Raw genomic sequence first — 19,201 nt, 5'->3', positions numbered from 1 at the left:
CAGTGAGAAGATTAGTTCAACCAGATCAGGAATAAGAATAGGCTCCTCCTCCTCCTAGAAATAAGAGGGACAGGAGGAACCTAGTCGATTGTAGAAGTCAAGGAGAAGCACCTCCTCCTCCCCAGAACACCCAAGATGATGAAGGGTCAGATGGGCCCTATCGGTCTTATGAGATTGACGATAATGATGATAACTTCCCTTTATCAAGGGAGATCCAAAGCTTCCGAATGCCAGCAAATTTTATGCCCCCTAAGATCCCCAAGCATGAAGGAAGGGGGACTCGGAGAAACACCTCACCAAGTATATAACACAAATGAGTCTTAGGGGAGCCTTACCTGCTTTGAAATGCAGAGCCTTCCATTTAACACTAGGCGGAGCCGTCGAAGTGTGGTACAACAGGCTTCCTCCTCTAAGCATTAGAAATTGGCCAGATTTGAAGAATGCATTCTTGAATCAGTACCTCTCACGAAAAGAAGGAGAGACCCCAGTGCAACGCCTGCAAGACATGAGGCAGGCCCCTGGAGAGACGCTGAAAAGCTACCCCCCCTGGAGAGACGCTGAAAAGCTATCTCGTTAGATTTACGGACAAAATCACATACTGCGAACAGGTTGCTGACAGAGAAGCCCTTTCAGCCCTAAAAGGTGGCCTCAACATGAACACTCTGTTCTGGAAGGACATGCGCAGCAAGAATCCTTCTACCTATGACGAACTCGTGGAAATGATGAGAGTTGAAATCGTGAGTGAAGAAATGATTCATCATCGCAACCGTGCCGCGCAGGGACTCCCTCCGCCTCAGAGGTAGGTAGGTCGAGGACCCGCAGCACATCTTGTTACTCAGCAATGGACTCAAGCTGGTCATACAATAGCTCCCACCTCCGGACAGGTACTGGCTTCCGCCACATTGAATGCAGTGCCGGTGTTGGCATATGAGAATGTTCCAGCTGAAGCGGGACCTTCCGAAAGAGCTGATAATAAGAAGAAGAAGAAGAAAAGGTCAGACGTGCCCTTGGAAGGGGCAAGGTTTTACACGTCCCATCAACTCTATGGACATGACACTAGTGAGTGCCGAGACACCAATCGACGTCCTGATCGGAGCAACTCACACCCTTCCAACAAGAGCGAATATCCTCGCAGATTCGCTTCCCCGAATAGGGGAGGAGAGGGCATAGAGGACAATCACCTCGGAGAAGAGAATCCAGGGATCGAGGTCAGTCTAGACAGAGAGATTAGGCTCCATTCTCAGGAAGCCAAGTCATCAGGGAAATCAACATAATCATTGGGGGGCCTCACATCAGTGGCAACACTAGGAACGCCGAAAGAAATTACACAAGGGAAGTAAATGACCTACCAATGATTACCTACATTGTCAACGAGTCGCAAGCAGTCGATAGGATGGCCCCAATCACCTTCTCCCAGGAAGATGCAAAGGGGGTTCACCACCCCCATTGTGATGCATTGATTGTAAGAGCCGTAGTGGCTAGAAACGAATTGAAACGCATGCTCGTCGACAATGGAAGTTCGGTGAACAAATTGTTCGGCTTCACCTTTGACAAAATGCAGATTGAACATGGGTTAATCCCCATGATCGACCCACTATTCGGATTTACTGAGGACGGCATCGTCCCAAGAGGACGGATCACTCTGCCCGTCGAGATGGGATCGGCACCCCTAGTGGCCTAACATTTCATGGAATTCTTAGTGGTAGACCACAGATCGACCTATCATGGAGTCTTGGGAAGACCCGCTTTGAAAGATCTTTGGGCCATCACATCCATTCACTACTTGTGTATGAAATTCCCAACTGAACATGGGATTGCAACGGTCCGAGGCGACCAGATGGGCTCCAGGGCATGCTACTTAAACTCTCTGCGAAAGTTGGAGCCCCGAACTGTTAATGTAATCCTAACGAAGGTTCCCACTGAAACTAGTACAGACATAGAAATGCTCGACGCCCCTAAACAAGGGTAACCTCTGAGCAAGAGGAAGACGTCGACATGGAAGAGGCCCCTGAACAAGGGCACCCTTTTGATGAGTTAGATACCCAAATAATTGACTCTGAACCAAATACATCATTTGTAGGTTCGGCATTCCCCACTCCATAGTGTCCGACAATGAAAGACAGTTCGACAACAAGAAAATGCGGGAATTATGTGACGAGCTAGGCATTAAGAAAGACTTCTCAACGCCTCATCACCCTCAGACAAATGGGCAAGTTGAGGCAGTGAACAAGATTATCAAGCACACCCAGAAAAGGAATCTTGATACCTCAAAAGGGGCTTGGGTGGATGAGCTCCCCCACGTCCTCTGGGCCATTAGAACATCTAGTTGAACTGCAACAGTGGAAACACCATTCTCAATGACCTATGGGGCCGAGGCCATGAGCTCGATCGAGGTCGATTTCCCATTACACCGTCGGATACACTTCAATGAGATCAGCAACGACGAGGCTCGAATAAGCGAACTCCATCTCCTTGAAGAAAGAAGGGATACTTCCCAAGTGAACTTGGCAAAATATCATCGAAAGATGACCTGCTATTATAACTCCAAGGTCAGAAACAGAACTCTTCGATTGGGGGACCTCTTCCTAAGAAGGGTCTTCCAATCTTCAAAACCAACAGGATCCGGAGTGTTTGGATCGAATTGGGAAGGCCCTTACTGCATTCGTAGAGAGTCCCGACCTGGCACCTTCGAAATTGAAGACATGGCAGGAAAGACACTATCTCATCAGTGGAACATCGAGTACTTGAGGAAGTACTATCAATGACGAGCCTTTGTTCCAATCCGATCTCAATATTATCTAATGAATGGGTGTTCTGATCTGATCTCCGTTGTAAATTCCCTAGCTTACTAAGTGCTGAAATTGCCTTGGTAAAGTATGGTGTAATTTGTGTCACATCAGTTAGTAAATTGTTTCCTCAGTCCTTCAATATGTTTACTCAAGTGATCCGATCCCAAATTTTTAATTGATTAACGCTTCGAGGCGCTTCATGTTTACTTAAGTGGTCCATTTCATATTAACTTAAGTGGTCCGATCTTTTGTTATTAACTGGCTATTATTAAAGGGCGCTTAGTCTTGAATGTTCATATAAGGGTAAACAGATCAACACAATAAAATAGCAGAAGCACCAATACTTAAACAAAACAATTCATTTCATTTACATCAATTCGAAATACGAAAAGGCCGAAGCCATTACAAAAGTTGACCCTATTCTATCGGAGGGTCTTCTTGGGCCACTTTTGCCTCGAACGCCTCTGGGGCCTCCGGAGCTTCTTCAGAAAGCCTGTCAGGCCGACCTCCAGTTGGTCCACCGAACTCCGCCTCCAAAGTGGAGATGTCCAGAGTAGGGTAGACCTCTTTCAACCGACCCAGTAAGCCTTGGGCACTCCAGGAGGCCCAAAAGTTGACGAAGTCGTCGTACAGGGGGTGTTTTTCGAAGTGATCAATAAAGTTCTGAACTGCCACCTCCCCTGCCGACTTCAACTCCTCTTTCAAGGAGGCGATCTCCTCAGATTGAGCCTCCGCCTTTTGCCTCAGCTGCGCCTTTTCTTTGTTCGAGGCCTCCAGAGCCTCCGTGGTGAGTAGGTGGTGCTCGTTGGCATGATCCACTCGTCGACTCATGGCAGCCACCTGACACTCCACCTCATATAGCTCTTTCTTCAAACGCTCCACTTCAGCTTTGGCGGCAGATAGCTGGGCCTCGGTCTCTTTCCTACTCTTCTCCTCCTCAGTGGCCTTGGCCGAGGCCTCCCTCACAGCATCCCCATAATGCATCGCCTCCTCAAGACGCTTGGTGAGGTCCTCCCTCTTAGCACTTAAATCCTTCACCAAACCCTCCAGTTGGATGCTGGTGCTGAGTGCCCGGGCCACGCAGGCACTGTTGGCCGCCGCCAGATCTTCGACCGAGCAGGAAGCGGTGTGGTCCTTCCACTCTTCAATCCAGTATTTATTGTGGACCACTGCTACTGCAGCCGTTTCCGGAGGAAGGGCCTCCAACACTTCCTCAACCGGCTCCTTCGGATTGGTGCCCAAGAAGTCGACCTCCTTAGAGGGACGGGCCCTTTTCCTCCTCTGCTGCCCCGACACTTGGGCAATAGGAACCGCAGCAAGTAGCGAAGTGGCCGGAGCAGTTACAACCTCTTCGGATGTAGGCCTCTTCTCCGGAATGGCCACCTCGGTTGGAATTGTGGTCTGCTTCAGAATAGGGAGTGGCCTCGCTACAGTTGGGCGTTTGGAAGGGGTGTCACTCTTCTTGCCTTTCCGCTGTAGATCCGCCGCGGGGTCCTCTGCCACCTTCTCCTTGGTTGGAGGTTGGAGCCTTTTACTGGCATCCACCAGGTCATCTATTTGCTTCTTGTAGGTAGAGGAGGAGGTCTTCAGCGCCCGCGCTTCTGTTATCATCCTTTGGATGGTCTTGAAGTCGGGGTGCGCGGGCATCTTCTTCTTGAAGTTATCTGCAAAGAACAAACAATGAATCAATTCAAGTGTAAAGACTTCAGAAATATGGCAGGATGAAAGCTTCAGGACAGTTACCCTGAGATGCCATCAGGTCGTGTGTAACGAACTGTAGATTTTTTCTGATCAGCCGGTGGTATGACCTCTTCTTCTGAGGCAGCTAATAAATGATGCAAATTGTGTCGAAGTCCTCAGAAGATAGTTCGCACCGAGAAAGAGTACCTTCAAAAGAAATGCAAATGTTAGTCACGTTCCGAACCGAAGAGAAATATAAAGAAACACAACTGCGATACTCACTAAGTGTCGAGTACTTCGTGGGGATTGTAAGAGCCGCCAGGGGGTCCCCCTCCATCGTGTCCCATCGTCCCGAGGCCCAGCACCACGAGCCCTTCCACTCCTTGATGGAGCTCGACAGATCGAGCATGAATGGAGTATGGGAACCCCATGAGGTAAGGTAATGCCAGCCCCGGGTCTTATCCCCCCCCAGCTGTCACTTTAGGGACATAAAAGGTCTGAAAGACGGAAAATAGCATCTCAACCCCAAGTGTCACCTCTTTCCACAACATCCAGGAGCCCATCATTTGGCTCCAAGAGTTCGGATTGAGTTGGGTCGGAACTAACCCATAGGACCTAAGCACCATCCTAAAGAAAGGGTGGATTGGAAGCCTAAGGCCGGCTCTAAGAATCGCCTCATTTATGGCCACACATCCCGGCCTAGGGTAGCAGGCCCTCTCTTCAGGCTTGGGAAGGATCAGATCTAAGCTATCTAAGATCCTATATTATACCCTAAGTCTCTCTAAGTCGGCCTCCTTTAGTTTGGAGGGGTAATTCGACACCCCCCAGTGCACAGAAGTATAAGCCGGGCTATCCGGCCTCCTCCAAATGTTCTCCCCCCCAATAATCGCTTCGGCTATGTTAGAGGAGGTCGCCACAGTGGGCTCGTCCATCCTCACTAATTCTAACCCCCTCCCTGAACCAAAACTTCCCTCAGACGCCATCTTTTAGAAAATAAATATCCTAAAAGATACTGAAACTTACAAATTCGGAGGGTTTCCCAGCCGAAAATGGACAGAAAGTGATGTAAGGTCATCGAAAATCGATATTTCTCGTCGAAAACGCTCGAAAAATGCCGAAAATCACGAATGGTATAAGAGCAAAATGAGTTTTCTGTTTGCACAAAGGTGAAAAGCTTCAAAGACGCTCAAAGTCCGCCTTTTATAGAACGCTTCAGCTAATCTCCACCGTTGAATTCAAATACAATCAATCTAGGCCGTCCGTCGCATCATCAATCTAGGCCGTTTAAACGAAACGCCAGATTTCATCTACGCCTTAGATCTTGCTGTGACCCTCACGCTCGTATAAAACGCGTCACCTTGGTTACCACCAGTCGTCGACAATAAGTAGCTGCAGCAGCCTTTTAGGGGGATGGGCATGGCACCCACCTGTCACCTTGGAAATATGCAACAGCTGTCAAATCATTTAACGTTAGACGCCCGCCTCGGGTCGATCTCTTCACTCAATTTTACAAAGTTTAGACGCACCTGACGCGGAGTCTCCTGTGGGTCATCGCCTCGGTCGCTGCGTTCCCTCCTAAGGTTTACAAAGTTTTAGCCATCTCCCAATGTGTCGTCCCTTGTGGGTCAATGCATCGGTGGTAGATGAGCTTCTCACTCAACTTTACAAAGTTTAGACACACCTGACGCGGAGTCTCCTGTGGGTCATCATCTCGGTCGCTGCGTTCCCTCCTAAACTTTATAAAGTTTTAGCCATCTCCCAACGCGTCGTCCCTGTGAGTCAGCGCATCGGTGGTAGATGAGCTCCTCACTCACCTTTACGAAGCCTAGACACACCTGACGTAAGTCCACTGCAGGTCATCGCCTCGGTCGATGCGTTGATCACATCATCCGATCCTGCAGCACTTCGGTCCATATAAGTTAGTGTTTTCCTTACGCAGTAGCAAAACTTTAGAGCATCTGCCTAAGATCGTCGCTTCGGCGAAATCAGAAGATCGACCCACAATCTACTACAAGTCATGGTCCAGGTACCGAGGCATACACATCCGGTCAGAAAAGCAAGCCCATCCATGATATAAATATTCATACTTGGACTTAGGGGACCACTGTTACGCCCCTATCTGAATTACCTTGGAATTATCACCACTACACACTCCGATCTGCTAGACACCCATCCGAAGTGGTTCCGAAGTGATCTCCCTAATGTCAACGACTTGCTATCACATTGCAATATATAGGCAATCTTTCTGAACTTACCAAAGTGCCCTCGCCCCTGAGGCCGAGGCTAAGTACACTCCGAAGACCTCTGTCAGAAGTTCCGCCGTCAATTTCAGAAGGAGATCTCTACCAAGATCCTTTCTGCCTGTGAGGTTTAAATTGATTTGACGTTTCCATGAGGTTAGTTGATGTGACTTATCAACTTTATGTCAACTCAACTCGAAAGAAGCAATTACCCGCCCACTCTACAGACGCGGCTGATTGACGCCTATGAGTAGACATCTCATGCCGTCAGATGTATACACGTGCCCCACATCCAACGGTTCATCCCACCTATAAGTACCTAAGGGTTGGCAAGAGGTAAAGGTAATGAAACTCTTATTACATAGCACTCCATAACAAATATATATATATTTTTTTTTTTTTTTTCTCCTCCCCTCTATTATTTTGCACAAGCCCTGTGTACTGTACCGACCACCTGAACCTGACTTGACCGTCGGAGTGTATACGATCGCCACCACCCCCGCTGGTCCCGGCCGTGTGCTTCTGACTGTGAGTTGATTGTGCGCAGAGAAGAATACGTGAAGTAGCTCTCGGTTGGCCATATGGAAGGTCCAATTTTCGAGGTCAACACTACACATTCACACAATAAGATATTTTGTCCAAAACTTTCCCCCCTACTTTTCAATCATATGGTTTTTTTAAAAATCACTATTCAAAATATTATTTTGACCAAATAATGACCATCAAACAAGGCTAAAATTTAGGAGAAAATTGGAGGTAAAAAAGTTGTAGACGAGTGTTGTATGATGTGGTGTAGTGGGTATACCTGATTTTTGAAAAAGAAAAATAATTACTATCATATTAAAAAGTTTAAGGTAATTTTCTCAATTTTAATTCCTAATATGTCCTTTATTATTTTTAATGATTTAATTTAATATTTATTTATTATTATTATTTTGTTTAACATTTATAATGTAAATTTTTATTATATGTATTTTTTTTATTTTGTGTCTTAAATCTAATATTTTTAAAATGCTTTATTAATTTGTTAATAAATACAATATTGTAGTATAGTCATATAATTTGTAATCTAATAATCTTAAAATAAATTAATTTTTAATAATTAAAAAATAAGAAAATAAATGAAACACTGTTTATTTGGTGTAATAGGTTGGATATGACTTTGCAAGATGGTGAAAAAGTCGCACCAATTTAGTGAGAAAGTTACACAAATTTGGTGCTGCGGTTTTGAGATGTCCTAAGCTACAACAATCTTATGATTAATTATGTGTTTAGCACCAAATATAAGCCACGTCCACTAATGAAAATAAGTAAGTGTTCATACTTCATCAACTGCGAATATAGAACTTGTTTTCATCAACTGCAAATATAGAACTTGTTTAGTAGAGATTTTGATAATTGCTTTTTTGACCGTTAGAGATAAAGTGAATCTAACACGTGAGAGAAAAATTCAAAAATGATGACTAAAATAGTGAAATAACGATCATAAAATTGATTTTAATTGACTTAAAATCTGTGCCAACAAACACATAATATTTTGTACAACTAAGGTTCTATAAACGAAAGTAGAGGAGAAAGTATCAAAATGGTTTCAAGTTTCAACTATTTCACTTTTCATGTTGAAATTTAATAATGAATTTAAAATTAATAAAAAAATAAACGCCGTGATCTGAAGAAGATTGAAATTTTATCATCTTTTAGTTGGTATTAATTTATTAAATAATTTCGATTTTTAATCAGATTAATTCTAAAATTAGGATTTTTAATTTTCATTATTATCCTTTAATAATTATCTAAATTCTGATTATTTCTTTAAATAAGTAAACCGTTTGACCCCTATTATTTCACATTATAAAAGTATCTTCAAGAAACTCTTTAAAATTTTAAATATTATTTAAATGATAAAATATGCTTTCTATTAGAGATGTTCCAATGAGATGAATGATAATTTTTTTGGAGAATGTTTAGTTAAAAAATGAGAATTTTTTTTTGAACGGGTAATATTATTTCATTAAAAAATATGTAATTAAAAAGAAGTGAAAGAAAAATGAATTATAATTAATGAGGAATAATGAGGGTCAAATGAGAGCTAAGAGTTGTATAAGACATCATGGCAAAAAGTTGATTATTTATTTATTTTTTGGCTCTCTCTTTATCTCTCTCGATGTGTTCTATAGAAATCACAATTCTCATGAATTAAAATTTTCGTTTAAGCTTACTCTCTCAGATTACTCAATAGCCCCAAACAAAATTTTAAATGAGGGAAATTCGAAAATATTCACAGTTAGATAGATCTCAAAAACACAACTTTTTATTTTTTTACTTCAAATTTTAAAAATTAGAGTAACAAATTTTATTATCATTCTATCAATCAACACATGTTGTCCTTGATGCCTGCTTTCAATGAAAAATTCTAGAGTGTTTCAAAGCGATGGATAAATATTTAGTTGCAATTTTACATTAGTTGTTTTTCCTTATTTGATATAGGGAAAATTGTAATAGTGGTCCCTAATTTTTTTATTTTTTGCAGATTTTATTCTAATCTTCATTTTGTGCCAGCGAATGTCTCTAACATTTCATAAATATACACACAAGGTCCATCTGAACGGAAACCGTCCAAAACACTGTCAGTTGATTGAGAAAATTCCTTTAACTATCTGCCACCGCGACAGTTTTATAGGATGTTGATACCTTGTTGGATGATATTTTTAACGATTTTATTGATCGTTGATTCCTTAATTTTCTCGGTCAACTGATGGTATTTTGGACAGTTTTCTTTCAGACGGACCTCAAGTACATATTTATGAAAGGTTAAAAACCTTCGCTAGCACAAAATGAAGGTTAAAGTAAAGTCTGCAAAAAATGAAAAGGTCAGGGACCGTTGCAATTTTCCCTTTAATATACCTTGGACAAGTAAGTGTTTTTACCGCCTCTTAACGGAATTTTGGGATGAAAATCATCGTGAAGACAAAACATGCTAATTAATGAAAAGTTAAGGATAAGAACACGTCTATTAAAGTTGGAATATAAGTATCACAATGTGTAAAGTTTATGGTCCTTTCATGTAAGTAAATTGTTTGTGCACTTGTAAAAAATTAGTTGTCAATATATTTAGCCAAAATACAACCGAAATATTGTATTTCTTATTCTTGAACTTTTGAAGGTTGTGATGGCAAAATTCCGAACCTTTGATTTCTATAGGAAAAGGGCATTGAAGTTATTTATGAAGTTATAAATCGTCTTGGACTATTGTGCGCCTATCATGCTTAGTCGCATTTTTAGAATTTTGAGTGATCATGATAAATAATGAAGATGCAAATGTAGAGTCAAATATCAACCACACACACACACACACACACACACACACACACACACACACATACATACATACATACATATATACATACATACATACATATATATATATATATATATATATATATATATATATATATATATATATATGATCATGATAAATAATGAACATGCAAATGTAGACTCAAATATCACACACACACACACACACACACACATATATCTTGTCGAGCTTAACAATTAGGCCCCGTTTGATTGCAAAGAAAGAAAAGGAAAAGGAATTCCACCTAAGTTGGAAAACAAAAAATCACCATACCCATAAGAATTAGTTTTCCATAGAATTAACAAAAAACGTGCTTTAAATGGTTGTACATAAGAATTTGAATTCCATTTCCACGTACGAATCTAACAGTCAAAGTGGAAATTGATTTCATTGAATGTGACATCTTCCATAGAAAATGTTACAATCAAGCAGGCCTTTATAGTAAAAACATTGGATTATAAAGGATTTTATTTTCCATCATTAGGAAGAAACGTATGTGCCCGAGTAATAAAAAGGAAAGGGAAAAGTGGGCTCTGAGAAGTAATTCCAAAAACAAGAACGTGCTCTATTTGTCAATTTCAACAACCATTTATCTCCAGCATTTTGTGAAAATCAAAGATTAATAGTTTCATAGTTTTTTAATCCACATATAATGAGGTTTAAATTAACATCATCCGAACCCTAAAATTTTCCCCAAAATCCGTACTACGATGGTGAAGAACTTGTGGGCCAACCATGAAGATCGTTTTTTATTGTTGAAATTAAATATTGTTGATGATTTTTGGATTGTGAATTGTGAATGGAATCGAAGAAGCCTACTGTGAATGTGCAAGAAGAAAAGCAGAAGGGACAAGAAGATCAAGAACCGAAGGTGATAGAATGGGAGGATTACGAGCAAGAGCTGGCGCGACTCTGCAGTTTGACGTCCGCACTTGAAGAAGCAAAGCGCAAGAAAAATAATCTTGAACAGAAACTCCACTCCCTTACCCAAGTATGCACTTTATCCCAAATCTTTTCTACTTTGGTTTAAATTGTATGATTGGGAATTGATAGTAATTCTGTTGTATTATTCTTCACCTTTTGATTTAGAGATGATCTTTTATTTTTACTTTTAATTTTTTTGGGGTGAAATAAAGCTTATTTTGTTGTGGTTTTGTATTTGGACGTTATATTAGTAGTGATGATTATTCCATTATCAGTGATATTTTTTGGGGTCTTTTCTAAACTAAAATTGATATTGACTGCCTGTAATTGATAATTGTTTTGATACTTTAGCATGACTAATTTTTCTTTATAGTTTATGGAATTAAACTCGCATTTTTTTACTTGTAGTTTAATGTGTAAAGGGAATGACTCAGGTACCCTAATTTGGCCCTAATAGTTTGGGCAGTGATGACCCTAAGGGATGCTAAACACTTGTTACATAGCCATTCTTTTCGTACCCTTTTGCATTAACTGGGGGTCTTCCGTTTCCCATTGTGCTCAATCATGTGAAGCTGTTTATATAGGTGTAAGTATTAGATCAAGCAATTGCAAGGATCTATATAGCCATCCAGGGATGACAATTAATAGTGAAGGGATACCACTTGTTGAAAATGGTTATGTGAAACATTTAAATCACGGATTTATACAATTACTGTTCCAACTATAAAGTTGTTAGTGTATCAAAAGTTGTTACTGTAGGAATTTTTTTATATGGTCTTCGGAACGGACAAGATATTTATACTAAAATGTATAATCCAATGTTCTGCATTTGATATTTTCGATTTATTGTATATCATTCTGCTGTTGATGAAAGGTGCAACTCCATCAGAATCTAGAAGATGTTACACTCTGCAAATCATTCTGAATAACTGTCCATAAGTGAGCTTTATGCAACATTGTTTACTCATTTTTGTTCAGAAAAGTGAATCAAGTTAATACTTTATTCTTTAAACGGTTGGCTGGATAACTGGTCAGAAGCAACATTTGTGATTAAAAGTGGTAATGAGATTTTTCAAACAGAATATGTCGCAAGAAAAGTGAACTTAGGGTCCATTTGATTGCAAGAATAGAATTTGGGTGGAAAGAAAACGAATTTCAGGGAATTAAATTGCTTATAACTTGTTTTACTGAGAATTGTTAATTAAATGTGTTTGATTGATATAATTTTTCACCCAGAAAATATTGAAATTTTGGATCTTTTGGTATTCGTTTGGCTTTGTTTTTCATAGAAATTGTCGGGATAAAATTTGTTACAATTGGGGATAGAATTTGTATCAATTGCACACAAAAAAAGAAAAAAAAAAAATTGCTGGAAAACGAAAAACCACCAACCCATGGGAAAACATTTTCCTTAAAAAGGTGGAAAATGGTGCATAAAAGGGTTGTACCAAGAAAACCAATTCAGTGGAAATTTGTTGCCATTAAACATGCATTTTTGGGTGGAAATCAAAAATGTTTTCCATTTTCCATGGCAACTAGCCTATCAAACAGGCCCTTATTTGAATTTTTCTCATCCGTTTCACTTAATGATTTTATGGTTTTTGTCTTGATTTTCATTTTGTTTGACATAAGTAATTAAACAAACACAATTACTTCAGTTAGTATTTTACAAAAGTCCCCCTTGTAGTTGTAGCTACTGAAGAAAAGAGTGTGCAATATAGTTTTAGTTTCATTTACTTTTTCTGACTACTTCTTGTTAGTTGAAAAGAGTACTTATATCAGAAAGTATAGAAGAGACTGCTCTTATTCCCTTTATTTTGCTTTCTCCTTTTCAATTAAATTGTTTAGTTTTATAATTCCTGTGCTTTGTGATTACTTTTAATGTGCACAGGTGGAAGCTGAATCATTAAGCCAGTCCAATGAGCTTGACGAGATGAATGAAAAATTGGAATCTCGTAAATTGGTGATGGGAAACATGTCAATGCATTCAAAGATAGTAGAGGAGAAAGTAAGAAAGGAGGAGGAACGACTTAGTTCTGAAATTAGATCTTTATTGGTTGCTGGAACTGCTCTTTCTGAAGCCAGGAAACGCATGCAGGTAACTCAGTCTACAACAGTGACTAGGACTTTTCTTTTCTGTTTCTTCTTTCCTTAATTCAAGATTAGTTTGGGCATTGGTTCTTCTCTTATCACTTGACTTGTTTTTTATTTTCTGGGAAGCTTGAGATCAATCTATGCTCTCGTATCATGTCTACTCTGTTTGTATCTATTTTACTACCCTAGATGCAATCCCTATAACAACTCTTTATCATCATCTCCAAGTTTCTTGACATGGAAATAGTAACATGTTCTAAAGTTCCATATTTTTTGTAGTTTTTGTTCTTGCCTAATTGAAAATCATAGCCCTTAAACCTTTTTTGTCGCTGAAAATACTTCTTACTCAAATCATTAATTCGATGTGCATTTTTTTGGAAAGGCAATACATTGAAAGAGTGGCATTTGCCTTTGTAGGACATTGTCTGACATGTTTGTACGGGGTGCAGGGAGACATGTATTGGTGTATGTACCTTTGGTGCTGCTCTATTGCATTTTGAGGGTTCTTGAAAAGCGAGTGGAGATTATTAATCAGTATGCAAACTATTGATGTCTGTTATGGTATTTCGTGGTGACCACTAAAGATATTTATTCCTCACATAATTGATTAATAATTGGAGTGGCCAATGTGTGACTTTTTCATAAAATTTAATCTTCGATACCTCGTATCATCATGTTCTAAAAGAATTTATTCTCACCTGGCTTCTGGGATGTTTGCCACCATTTCTTTTTGTGGTTTAAGTTCTGTGGAGAAAAAAATTGCAGTGATGTATAATTGACAGTTAGATCGCTGCTTCATCTGTTGGAAGTTTTGATTTTCTAATATACTTAAAAGTTCAAACTGGTTCTTGTCACAAAACAACTTCCTTTGCTTTTTGTGTTTAAGCCCCTACTTATAGGAGCTAAATTACATGCATTAGATTAATAATCAGTTAACAAAATGCCAAAGTTTATTCATATTCCTCGTGGATTGAAGGGCTCCTTAGTGAATTTCTGGATATGTCACGAAGATAAAGATCATGTTTCCTTCTTTCCTTACATTCCAGCAATCTGATATGTGGGGTACCAAATTTGAACATAGTTTTGATTTAGCATGGGAGTGTATTACTTGTAGAATATATAAGTGCGAGGCTCCTAGTTGGGGTAGTACTTGTTGAAAGTGATTGCATTACTGCATTTACTACTTCTTTTGTTATTCGCCTCTGAACCTCCATTGTGTCATAACACATCTTCTCTGGATTGAGAATAATGTATGTGTGGTTCTGATGGTACATGGATGACTTGTGGAATAGAGGTTCAAATCATACCTGGCGGAAGTTGGTATATAGAATTTTTTGTACAGACTCTGAGATGATAATTATGCCTCTCTTGGACATTCGATACCCAGTCAATGTCTCATATGAGTTTTACTTCTATCTGATCTATCATTTAGTTCCTAATAAATTGAGTCATGGCTGTGCTTTGTATTTACCAACCCGGAATTTTGTATGTGTTGCTCCAGAGGGAAAATTAGATTTCTCTCAAGGAAAGATTTGGGCTTGGTTGTACAAGCTTTTTCATGCTATTTCTGTTAGATTTAAAAAGAAAAAGACTGTGTTTGGAGTCGTCTTCTAGCTGAATTTACTTCTGGCTCGTGCTTTCGTTTCTTTCTTCAAATTCTTTTCGGGGTTTTCTCTCAATTTTTGAGTTCTGGTACAATGTTTGATGTTTCTACTTAAAAGTTTGAATCACCCATATGAGCATATAGGCCATTTGTTCGAGCATCTAGCATCTTCTATTTTTTTACTTTCTAATGATTAATTCTATTCTTTATTTCGCAGTTATTTGTAGGATCTTTTCTACACAATAAGCTGTTGAAAGATTTTTCACGTTTGTTATCAGTTTTTAGATTTTAAATTGTTGCATTAACTTTAAATTACTTTTGCATATTTGAAACTTAATTTATGCTTTCAATGCAGGACTCACATAGGTCACTTACTGGAGAAAAAGGCTATGTTCATCTAAACAAGCTGCAGAAGTTATTGAGACTGAGGCAACAATATATGTTATCACAGGTTTCACTGCTTTATCCTGTGAAGTTTGTAATTGGACGTGCTCCTGAGCAGGAACTTGAATCATTCACTAGCAGTACAAAATCAGGTAATGGATCTTATGTGTAGCTAGAGCACAAAAACTGTTAACATGTCATGTAGATGAATACATTTCTACATTTGCTGAACCACGGATAAGCCAATAACTTTCTTTAACTGTTGGAAAGATGCATACTCGTTTATTTAGATTTGATTGTTGTGAGTCAAATACAGTAACAAGTGGTCTGCTTATTTTTTTCTGCAGTCACTCTTTATTTTCTACCTCTTTTAGACCAAAAATAAGTCATATGCCTTAATGTCATAGAAATTGATGAATCCATGATAGGACTTACTCCAATTATTTTAAAATGAAAACGTAAACGTGACCAGTGACACAGCTATAACATTCATATATTTGCTTCAATCACGTCAACATATGCCTCATTTCGTAGGATAGAGATGGTAAGTTTTGTTATGAAGTAGTTGCTGCAAAGTTACATTTACCTAGATCCAGCATTTTTAGCATAAATGGATGAATTGACTAATCTCATGTTATGTTGTACTGAAAAAAATAAAAAGGATATATATTCGTGGCCATATTTGTACGAGTGTGCGCTTGAAAGTATGTAAAATTATAGCATTACAAATGACTTATTTGCTGGTGTATTTTTTTATTAATTTTTTTTCCCCCTTGTTTGGTTGTTTTCACTTTGTATTTATTTTGCTCAGCCTTTAAAAGATTGCAACCTGAAGGCTTAAAATTTGGGAAATCCTCTAAACCAATGATGCGTTAAATTCATGCTCTGATAGGTAAGAAAGTAGAAGGGTCTGGTCTGTTTGGTAATTCATACACAGGTTGCTGAATTTGCAGAGTCAACATACAAGCACCAAGAATTCACTATCTTTGGAAATTACTGAGCGATGCATAGGTTGCGTCTCTAATATTGCTGTTGTATGGATGACTCCCTTGGCTTCGTTAGGATTGTTTTTCTACATAGCTTCTTGATTATCTCAGGTGTTGAATGTCAAGGTTTCCATGAATTATTCGACATTTTTTGTAATCTCATTACCTCATTCACAGATTTCAACTTGAATATCCAAGTTGATATAAGCACTGAGTGAGTGCAAGCAGCATATGATGACTCTGCTTTATATAAAAGTATTCCTACTGAAATTGATGGTCTTGGTTATTGCCATATTTATTACAGCTTGGAATTCCTTAAATTGGCTGGTTTATTTTGATTAATCTCTATTCTGTTGTGCATCTTGTCACTACTTTCAGGTGTTCCATCTGGATCAAAACCTGTTGATCAAGGCTCGTTGACCATCGCAGGTCTGAATCTCACTGTGATCCCTTCTACGAAGATGAGTTTTTTCACTGATAAGAAGGAGGTTCAGAGATCTTCGACCGCCTTGGGATATGTAGCACATGTGTGTTCTTCCTCTTTGCCTTGCACAATTTTGTGAAGTTATCTATCTTTTCAATCATAATCTGCTTTAGTTGCTGTGACTTGTGATAGGACAACTAAAATATATTGGGAATTGTTATGCGTTATCATGTCTCTGGGATCAGTTACTTTTATGAGTTTGTCATCAACTTGGCAACTATTTTATACCTGTTTTGGATTTAAGTGCTCTTTCGTGGATTATTGCACTCCTTTTATAGGCAGTTGCCAATTTTCATCGCAATAATTGGCGATTTATTATCTATTAATCATGATCATTTGTGGTTTATGCAGGCTGTCTCACTCATTGCTTCTTATTTACAAGTTCCTTTGCGTTATCCTTTACGGCTAGGAGGTTCTCGATCATACATATGTGATTATGCACCTGCAATTGATCATTCAATGTCCAGTTCAGATTCTAATTCAATAAGTTCGACAAGCTTGAAGCCGGTAGAATTCCCTCTCTTCTTAGAAGGGCAAGACTCGACAAGAGCAGCTTATGCTGTGTTCTTGCTAAATAAGGTGTGTAGTACTTTTTTAATTTTTCTGTGGATTAAACTATGTTGAAACAAACTCAAAATTTTTGGAGCATTATAAGAGATGTTCTACTAATGATCATACATGAATATATTTTTCTGTGATACAAGACAGAGTTGGGCATATAACTTTTTCTTGTAAATTTTTGTTTCCATCCTGATTTTTGTACTTTTTGCACAAGGATGTAGATCTAGATGTTGGTGTGAGCTCATTATTTGGCTTCTGACTTTTTTTGTACATATTCTTCTGTGGATAATCTTATATTATGCAGAGGATTTTCTCGACTGGAAAGCATATATAGATTTATATCATTATATCCATTAATGATATCATTGATTTTAGAATCAATAATTCGAGTGGCATTAGATTGACTAGAATAAACCTTGGTATACCAATCTATTATATGACAATTTGACAACAATAAGGCTGTGTGTTACTTACAAAACTTTGACATTTGACTGAATCCTGATTGTTAATTGGCTATTATTTCTTTTTCTTCTTTATCTTTCTCTCGGAACTCCAATATGATCTGGAATTGTCATAGAGAAATTATTATTCTGATTAGGTGGCATGTATATGTTGAAACAATTTCTGATTTCACCTGAGTCCATTATACTTGCAGTGACGTATTACTGCCCTGGAGTAAATCACTCCTCACAATTATAGCACCCTGCAAAAAGGATTCCAAGGCTTTTTAAGTCCGGGTTTCTGTTGTAGGAATGTCAAGTAGTATACTTTTGACCCAGTTTATTTCTTCTTGAAAGTCTCTCCAGCAAACTCTTGGTTGTCCCACTTGACTTGAAAACCGTCTTTAGAATATTCGAACTTTCCAAGGAAACCTTTGACCTACTACACTCAAAAACTCTCTTATCCCCAGGGCAAAGGTTTTTCATGTCACTTTTGGTCTTCTTTGACAGAGATTGGACTTGAGCCAGTTGTAGAAGGTGAGGTGGAGTAGCAAAAATGAAAACTAAATTTGGCCTCCCTCCATCTGAGTTTTCTTTTATCATCTATTCTCTCGCCTACTTTCCCGTTGATAAACTTTGCATTAGTAGTTTGCTCCCTAATATGAAAAAACCAACATTAAAGCATCTGTACTGTTGATACTTGATACAGTACCATAAGCCTTAATATATCATAATCATGCACGGAATTCCCTCTATGAAAATCATTTCTTAAACGATGATATTATCTACTTTTTGTATCTGCATTTGATTGTGGAGAGGATCTCTGGAGTACGTACTGAATTTTATCAATACATGCATTTATCCTTTTCAATCCACCGACATGATTTTTATTAGATACGGAACTGTATATCAATCGACTTCATCACAAACTACAGTGCTATTTCTGTGCCAATGTTGATGACCTTCTCTATATTATACTCGAAAACCTTTTTGTAGGATTTAGAGCAGCTCCTGAATTTTATTGGAGTCAAGAGCTTAGGACCACGCCATGTTCTTGCTAATTTGAAGGAGCTCTTGAGGACTATCCTGTCTTCAGAATATATAGAAATGTAAGTTTGAATTGCCAGAATTTATTTTTAGTTTCTGTAAATGGATTGGTTGTATTCTTACAGAGGTGCCAATATTTTAAGCACCACCATGGCATAAATCTTGGTCCATTTTTTTGGATAATGCAAATCATGCTTGATAAGAATTATCCAGTTTTGGTTTTCATTTTTCAGTTTACAGTACTTGTATTTATATTTAACCTTGATGGGTGGTGACCAGGGTTGGAAACTTGAGTTGGCATTACATTGTCTGGCCCCAGCTAATTCCCTCATAGCATTAGAAAATTTCTCTAGTCGTAGTCGACCTCAATACAAAGTCTTGCATACTTCATTTAAGTGTTAAAAGTTTTTTTCAATACTATATATGTTCGAACTTTTTCGACTCAACGTCCGTCATTCTAACCAAACTTTCACATATACATTTCCAATTTTTTACATTACAAAGTTCCAAAATCATTTACGAAACTTGATAATCATAAATAAGTGAGGTCATGTTTGATTCCCATTATTTCAAAGCTCAAGTTCCGAAAAAGATGTTTATGGAGTGTTCGT

General features: G+C 38.6%; 1 protein-coding gene across 1 annotated transcript; it reads left to right on the top strand.

Annotated features, from left to right (window-relative positions):
- The first annotated feature begins 10,564 nt into the window (after positions 1–10,564).
- On the top strand, positions 10,565–18,815 carry LOC111376635 (UV radiation resistance-associated gene protein-like). Its single transcript, XM_022999605.1, has 6 exons — positions 10,565–11,058; positions 12,883–13,089; positions 15,044–15,224; positions 16,437–16,585; positions 16,894–17,121; positions 18,540–18,815. The coding sequence occupies exons 1-6, from the start codon at positions 10,867–10,869 to the stop codon at positions 18,654–18,656; spliced, it is 1,074 nt and encodes a 357-aa protein (XP_022855373.1). The 5' UTR covers positions 10,565–10,866; the 3' UTR covers positions 18,657–18,815.
- Positions 18,816–19,201: the final 386 nt, after the last annotated feature.

Source organism: Olea europaea, unplaced genomic scaffold, assembly GCF_002742605.1.
Source record: "Olea europaea var. sylvestris unplaced genomic scaffold, O_europaea_v1 scaffold1540, whole genome shotgun sequence".
Taxonomy (NCBI): domain Eukaryota; kingdom Viridiplantae; phylum Streptophyta; class Magnoliopsida; order Lamiales; family Oleaceae; genus Olea; species Olea europaea.
The sequence above is the reverse complement of the archived record's forward strand: the minus strand, read 5'-3'. Positions and strand labels throughout refer to the sequence as shown.

Coding starts and splice junctions, on each gene's coding strand:
- LOC111376635 (XM_022999605.1), top strand. CDS start 10,867: ATGGAATCGAAGAAGCCTACTGTGAATGTGCAAGAAGAAAAGCAGAAG. Junction 11,059..12,882: donor AACTCCACTCCCTTACCCAA/GTATGCACTTTA, acceptor TAATGTGCACAG/GTGGAAGCTGAATCATTAAG. Junction 13,090..15,043: donor AAGCCAGGAAACGCATGCAG/GTAACTCAGTCT, acceptor CTTTCAATGCAG/GACTCACATAGGTCACTTAC.